We start from the raw sequence: 7,909 nt of genomic DNA, 5'->3' as shown, positions 1-7,909 counted from the left end.
AGGCGTGTGTGTGCGATAGTGGTACAGAAACACTGATCTGGATGTTGACTGGTGAGGCTGGTTATGTAAGCGTGTATAAATATTCCTGATCCCTGTTTCCACATCAGAGCCAAATCCTGCAGGTGTGCGGGGGATCCGATCCGTCCTGCTCCCCGCTCGTCCAGCAGCAGCAGATTTTTCCAGCAGCATCGCTTACAACGGTGGTGGAGCCAAACAGGAAGTCAGGATTAAGCAGAAATAGACCGTTTAGTTGGCCCGTTCGCACCGCACGAGCTGATCCTGTCTCACTAAATGCTCGGGATCTGGTTTCCCGGCAGCAGGAGGCCCATGACGGCTCCGGACTGAAGGTCATGATCTGCAAACAGGTGAGATGGTTCAGGTGTGCTGCGCGTCAGCCCGTGGACTGAAAAACCCTCAAATCCCTCAGCTGATCAGAGCGGCAGGGTTCACGCTGTGACAGGCAGACGATGCCAAAGTCATGAATAATACAGGAATAAATAATCCATCAAATGCATCAAAAATATAAAACATAATAATACATGCTTGGTTTTGTGAGAATCACAAATAAGACAGCTATAAATAAAAAAATATTACATTTTAAATTAAATATGAAGGTAAACTCCAAACATGCCCGTTTACGTAAATGAATGAATAAATAGATTTATCTGAACGTTTTGGTCCCTTTGATGGCATCTTGATGATACGGAGCCATTTATTTGTTCCAGCCTCTTACTGAAGAAGGCCTCCATTAAAGGGAGCAAAGTCGTTTTTCCACGGATGGGGGCAAAAATACCTAGAAATATAAATCATTTACAGGTATCTTTCCGAGACCGATAAAATGTTGGATGAGCATCCTTTAGCCTGCAGGTGTAGATTTGATGAAGCGTGTTCTGTTTTCACTCTGACACAAATCAGCCTCCAGTCTCTGAAGTTTCCACATCCTGCCCGGCGCCCGGCTAACTCCCGACTCCCTCAGCTGAGGCAAGTGAAGCCACCGCAGAGTTGGATGTTAAATTATAGATATGACTTGTCAACTTCTTTAAACTTTGGGCCTTCAGTAGAGACTTTTATAAAAGATATATGTCGCCATGGTGACGTGACCCAGAGGTTTCTGAGTTCTGCATTTTAAAGTTTCCACAAGTTACTACTGATGCTAACATGTTTTGCTAGCAGTTAGCTGCTAACTGTCTTTGCAGACAGCTAGCAGCTATCTGCCACCTGTAGCTAACTGCCACCTGTAGCTAACTGCCACCTGTAGCTAACTGCCACCTGTAGGTTCCTCTAACATCCATTTTTAGTGACATCATCTGACCAACAACACAGTTAAATGCAGTCGCATGGCAGGATGCTGTAAACGAACTTCAGTCAGGAGAACAACTGAGATAATCCATCCACAATACCAGGTTATATACATATACAAACATTAAAACATGTTAGAAACACAACAGCCTTAATGAACACAGAGTAGTTTGGAACCAGGGTTCATACGTCATCACTTAAAGACCAGATACAGTCTAACAAGCTAGAATTAGCTGATAACAGCACTCCACCTTCTTGTCTAAATATGGCAAAACACTAATGTTGAAGGGTGCCTACGTGCTTCTATTATTAACAGTTTGTGCAGTTTAAAAAACAAGAGTAATAAAGGGGAACCAATCAGGAAAAAGCAGCAAATTACTCTGTATTGAGTATTGGGGTCTCTATTGAGTCCAGTTTCAGGGCTGTTAAAGAAACAAAGGTCCAGCAGAGCACAGCTGGGTTTATGCCACACATGAGATTTGTTGTTGAGATGAGGAAAAGTACAGAGTAGCGAACTCCTGTTTTTTCTGGAAAGACTTCAGATATGAAATAATAATGAAAAGTGTCTGCGGCTGTCAGCGAGGCATCTCCGCCGCTGAAGCCCTGACGGCACACACGAAAGCGCCTGTGTTCAATAAGCGTCCCGCCTCACGCCGTATCTGCGCTCACACGGAGAGAGGCGGGCAATGAACCAATCACAGCGATGGTTCAGATTCAGAGGAGAGCTGCTGCAGGTACGCGGAGCTTCACTTTAATAAACACACGGCCAGAAACATCTGCACAGCTGCAAACACACAGTCAACCTGCAGGTCACATGACCACACCCAGCTCATACCTGAAAAGCTTTTTTTAAACTGTCACCTAATCAAACTAATCAAACATTTCTTTATAAAAACAAGCAAACAACAACAACCATCGCTGTCACAGACCTGATCTCGCCAGCCAGCCAAGACTTTAGAACAAGACTGATTTGATCCTTTTATTAGGTACAAAAAATTATTGACCCAAAATGTTTCCATGAGGAAGAATAAAACAGCTTCGAGAGGGAGACCCAAACAGGTCGAGGTGATGTGGACGGTTTGTCCTGGACTCCTGAGGCTGGGCACTCAAAACAAGTTCAGCACAGTCCGGCTGCTCTGTGTTAGCTGGCCCAACAAAACTTAAACCCCAGTTGGTGATAACAGGGATCACAATGGCGAGCATAGATACGCCCACATCGCTCTCCTGCCCAGGGCCTCAGGCTATTTCTTCTGGAGTACTGAGGGGTTCCCAAGCCAGCTGAGACATACTCTCAGGTCTGCCCAGAACATCCTGAATCACCTCCACGGGCTCCATGTGGAGAGGCAGCGACTCCACACCGAGCTCCTCCTGAATGACCGGGCTCTTTACCCCCGTGTGCTTCTTTCTGAACAGTTTCATTAGTTTAAACAAAAACCCAAGAACACGATCAAATGTTAATGCAGGACATGGATGATGTCATATTTGCCTATGTCCATCATTTATATACAGTTTGTGTGCTATTAAAATTGAGAAGCTGAAGGTTACTATGCTAATTCCTAATGAAGTGCTCGCTGAGTGTAGAAACCTGTGGGATGATTTTTACTCCACATAAAAACCCAAAAGGTCGTCGGCGCATCTTTGATTGTGGGGACGTCTTTGATTGCGGGGACGTCTTTGATTGTGGGGACGTCTTTGATTGCGGGGACGTCTGAGCGTTGAGTGCGGTTTCATCACCTGCTGCTGCTCACAGCTCTGCAGCTTGTCCCGAGTTTCAGTGTGAGCTCCGCAGAGTCCGTGTTACGTAACGCTGCGCTGTTGCATAAGCTCGCATCTAAAACTGCAGCACAATAAACTTCAGTGTGATCAGACACTTTTCTCTGAGTCCTGCTCAAAGTCTGTGCTCACAGAACAACAGGGCCAGAGTCCAAGTGGAGCCAGGCAACACATCACTGTGACCTGTAAAGTCCTCACACACTTCACACATACCAGACTCTCAATGGCTGAGAGATGCTGCCCCCTGCTGGACGATCCATGCTCTCCACCAGTGTTGGTCAAGTTACTTGAAAAAGGTAATCAGTAACTAATTACTGTCCTGGTCGTTGTGTCCTTGGGCAAGACACTTTACCCTACCGCCTACTGGTGTTGGTCAGAGGAGCCGATGGCGCGATATGGCAGCCTCGCTTCTGTCAGTCTGCCCCAGGGCAGCTGTGGCTACAACTGTAGCTGCTTCCACCAGTGTGTGAATGCGAGAGTGACTGAATAGTGGCATTGTAAAGCGCTTTGGGTGCCTTGAAAAGCGCTATATAAATCCAATCCATTATTATTATTATTTAAACCTATTTTCTGCACATTCCAGCTCATAAAATAAAATATTTTTTGTGTTTACACTCAGTCTTTCAAATAGATGCAAGTAAAACACAGCAGAAAATAAATAAAGTCAAAGACTCAGCGGTCCTGTTGCTCTATTTTCACCTGTAAAGCAGGAGTGGGGTAGGCGGAGGTTTACAGTGGTGCAGGTGTGCCGCGGTCAGTGGAAGGATCCGCGAGTTTCTCTGTGAGTTTCCCATTACGTCGTAGCTACTCGGTGCTTGTTGGAAGTTTAGGGGTTTTTTTCGCTGTAAAAAGAAGTTTTCTTCCCACGCACAGCGGACACTAATGTTTTTGTCACTTTTTATGGAATCAAACTCAAAGTAAGGTCAGTACTTCCACGCTTTAAACGCTGCACGCTCATACTCTCTCCCACAATCGATATGTGATCCACTGTTGATCTGCACACAGCTGTTGTCACGAACGTCGCACTCGCTTACGTCACTGTCGTGAGACATTCTCGCAAAAAATCACGGTTTTAGTAACGCAGTAACGCAGCGTTCCTACTGGAAAGTAACGGTAATCTAATTACTGTTTTTGCAATAGTAATCCCTTACTTTACTCGTTTAGTTTACAGTAGCCCCTTACTCTAACCATAACTCACTGTAACCCTGTGTGAGTGCTGCTGGTGAAGTTACATCGCTGCTACACGTTCTCAGTGTTTCCATCTTCGTGGCGTCACAATCACTTTGTTTCATCACTTTGCAGATGAGATTGACCTTTAACCTGCACATTTTCACCTCTTCACCTGCATTCAAACAGCTCTGCCTGAGGAAGTGCAGCTGGGGTTAGCCGTACCAGACTCCATTCACAAAAACAAGATTTTACCTCATAAACTGAGTTGTCTGCTTCTGCTGTGATTGGTTCGCTTTAAAACCTTTCTTGCTTCAAATGACGGCCCACCAACTGCAACGGTTATATTTAGAACATTTTCACCTGTTTACCCGTCATAAGAGATGTCCTCCCGATCCCTTAGCAGCACTCAGCAGCAGTGCATCACTCCTGTGATCTGAAAGCTTTAATTCCTGCTTTTGTCAGTGAAGTCTGGTGCTTTGTTTCAACAAGCTGTCAGAGTGTGCTTCACATTTAGAACATCCACAAAAGCTCAGACGTTGGTATTTAAACACGTTAGTGTGGCTCTGAACTTTCTAGGCTCTCTTTCCTGGCGCCTCACTACATCCATCTTTTATATACAGGCTGTGTTCTTTCACTGAGGCCTAAAAGGAAGAAACAATGAACACTCTCATTTCAGTTTAACAAGTCTTTAATCGTAAAAACAAGTTTAAAAAACATCCTTAAGAATGAGCCATTTGCCGCCACCGCAGTCTCGGTGCGCGGTCCAAGCGGGGACCCAGGGGCACGCCGCCTCAGGTGAGAGCTCTCTAACACCTGCGGGCCCATCGGAGCTCAGATGCTCCTGCCATCTGCACGTGTCGTTCTGTCGCCAAGGACGCCATGGTCGGTTTCCGGGATGAGCCGTCCGAGATTCCCTTTAGTGGAAAAGAAAAATATTAAATAATTAATTAAAATAAATAAACACGAGGAGTTCAAGCATCTATTTACCAACAGCAGCACCATGTGTTAAAAATCTGTTTTAAAAAAATCCAAAATTAAAATTTTCCATGTTTTTCTTCATTTACAGTTTCATTAGGTGATCTGTCAGGTACATCTACGAGTTTATCCTGTAGGATTAAATCATAATAAAGCTTAAAAATGATGTAAGAACTGTATCGGTTCTAAATGACTTGCAGTACCTGCACAGGCCACCAGGAGGACACGTAAGAAGAAAAGAGATGAGGAGGAGGAGGACAAGGGAGAACATGAAGAAGACGAACAGGGATGTGGAAAAGAAGGAGGATGGAGAAGGCTTGGGGTGGGGCAAAGAAGGAGAGGAAGAGAGAGGAGCAGGAGGAGGAGATAAGAAGGAGGAGGATTGTAGAAGTGTACAAACCTCTACTGGAAATCTGCCCATTCAAACTATGAACCTGGTGATGACGTGCAGGAGGCGAAGGGCAGGAGTTAATAAACAGTTTTGTTCTGAGGGAATTCGTATTCTACGGGAAATATATTACATATATTTTAGCTAAAACAACAACTATGCTGTTTTTTCACACATGACGTCACTACTCCTCAACCTTAACTGTTAATTAACAGCTGGCTTTAAATTCAGCTGTTAATTAACAGTTAATTATTGTTAATAACTGTGGAGCAAGCGCAGTTTAGGAAAAGGCCTGATGTGGTACAGTATGCTGTGTTCCAAACATTCGTTTAAAAATCGACGATTTCAGATTCAGACCGATCCTCGAGCAAAGAAACCGAGAATATGGATTCAAAGTGGACCGCCTACACAGGAAACACGCTGCCTAAAATTCGGCGCACGACTCGATATAAAAATTAACTTTGGACTCTTTTCTGAGGGCTGTAAAGTCAAAGCGTGGCAGCAAAAGTGCTGCGGTAGAGGCTTAAATTCAAGTTCTGCACGCGGCGCGTCTGGCGTCACATTTGCCCAGTTCCAGCGTTCCAAACAGCCACAGACCAGACAGCGTTCAGAAATCTGCCCGTTTTGACGTGTTTATGGCCTCTGTCAGTGCAAACGGACTCATGTGAGTCAGACGCCTTTGCTCTGACTGAAACAGCATTCCTGCTTTACTTCGGCGCACAGTTACTGACACACAAACACGGTTTTCCCGGGTTTACCTCAATATTCACTCCTTGTCTTTCTTCTCGCTGTTCTGGAGCTTCTCCACGATCTTGCGCTCATGTCCTGCGGGGTTGTTTCTGTTGGTGTTGTCGCTGGCCTCCTTCTTTGTCCTGCCCTTCCGAGCCGAACCTTCTGCAACAGAAAAACTAAAGCAGTGAGTTTCCCGGGCCCGGAACACGAACCGGACCGAACCAGGACAGGTTAGCTCACCTGCGTATTTATCCGTCAGGTTATAGTACTCGTACTCGTCGTAGTACTCGTCCTCAAACTTGGTGGGCTTCATGTTTTTCACGTCGACGTGACTCATGTTTGTTTTTCCACAAGTTTGTCAGAGATCTTTGCGTCTGCGCAGTAAGCCTCTGTGTTCGCAGGTTTGTCTGTTTTTCGTCTTTCTGTGTTTATATATGAGAAGCATGCACCTCCTCCTCCTTCTCCTCCTCCTGACTCCTCCTGCAGGGCTCCTCTTTCCTCTGCACTAATGTTGCATCAGCCACAGAGCTGCATGCTCTGGATAACAAGAACACACTCTTTGTGTCAAATACACAACTTTTTGTCTCATGTTTCTACATTTTTTTTAAGTCACATTCAGTATTTCTTCTCATAGCTTTAAACCTTTGTTTACATAGTTATTAGCTCTCGTTGGTTCTTACAGCTAATTCTCACTTACTTGGCTGGATACTCTTGTTTTGGTACTTTTTATATACCCACCAAGGTATCCTAACTTTCCTTCACCTGTCCTGTTTCTGAGCATGAAGCTTGTGTTATCTTCATCACATGCTGACACTCAGGTGTGCGGTGAATACCTGACACCTGTGTACGTGGTCTCTGGTCCTGTGACTCCTGTGAGACCCGACCTTGGTTCCCCCGGATGATCCCGGGTCTGTTTTCTTTGGTTATCAGCAGCTGCTGTGGTCACATGACCCTGACCTGGTTCGTGGTGTTTATCTAAAGCTGCTCCACCTGCGCTGCAGTGTGACAGCAGATCACAGCCGTCCTGCAGAAATGTTTCCATTAATGTGACCCAGACTCATCTCCAGAAGCTTCACTGTGACTCTTGGAGCCTGGCTCCTCGGTTTGTTTCCTCTCATCACTCAGAGGTCCTTTCAGACACGATCGTAACCGCTTTCACTTTTGTTTTTCATATCAGTTTAAAAACTTACTTTATTGGAAAAACGTGCAGCTAAAACTGAAGATCCAAAGCAGCATGAAAGGACCGCTGCAGTTACTTATATTAGTTAGTGATATTAGCTTTGTTTCGGTGTCCTTGTGTCCACATTTATCTAATCTGTGTGGAACAAACTCTGGACTGAGCGTCTCAGAGGAACAAACAGAAGAACGAGCGCTTTGCTCTCTGCTCGTGGTTCAGATTCAGCACATTTTTACATTTGAGCTGTAAAACACTTCAGCTCAGCACAGGTGTCGCTTTCTGTCACACAGACACACACAGACACACACAGACAGACACAGACAGACACACACAGACACACACAGACACACACAGACACACAGACACACACACAGACACACACAGAGACACACACA

General features: G+C 45.2%; 2 protein-coding genes across 2 annotated transcripts in view; one reads left to right on the top strand and one right to left on the bottom strand.

The window, feature by feature from the left end:
* The first annotated feature begins 302 nt into the window (after positions 1-302).
* The window catches only part of sgf29 (SAGA complex associated factor 29), a 21,121-nt gene continuing 13,514 nt past the window's right edge, over positions 303-7,909 (top strand). Inside the window, exon 1 of the mRNA XM_085455180.1 lies at positions 303-365. The gene's annotated coding sequence lies outside the window, so the exon portion shown is untranslated. The remainder of the gene's footprint in view (positions 366-7,909) is intronic.
* Positions 4,913-6,762, bottom strand: nupr1b (nuclear protein 1b). The gene is made up of 3 exons (XM_085455177.1): positions 6,578-6,762; positions 6,364-6,499; positions 4,913-5,156 (listed from the first exon to the last, which is right to left on the bottom strand). The coding sequence occupies exons 1-2, from the start codon at positions 6,672-6,674 to the stop codon at positions 6,372-6,374; spliced, it is 225 nt and encodes a 74-aa protein (XP_085311303.1). The 5' UTR covers positions 6,675-6,762; the 3' UTR covers positions 4,913-5,156; positions 6,364-6,371.

This window comes from Copadichromis virginalis, linkage group LG4 (assembly GCF_057382275.1).
Source record: "Copadichromis virginalis isolate Kocher_CV1m ecotype Utaka linkage group LG4, C_Virginalis_male_GT1.1, whole genome shotgun sequence".
NCBI classification, from domain to species: domain Eukaryota; kingdom Metazoa; phylum Chordata; class Actinopteri; order Cichliformes; family Cichlidae; genus Copadichromis; species Copadichromis virginalis.
Note: the sequence above shows the minus strand (reverse complement) of the source record. Positions and strands in the feature narration are given on the sequence as shown.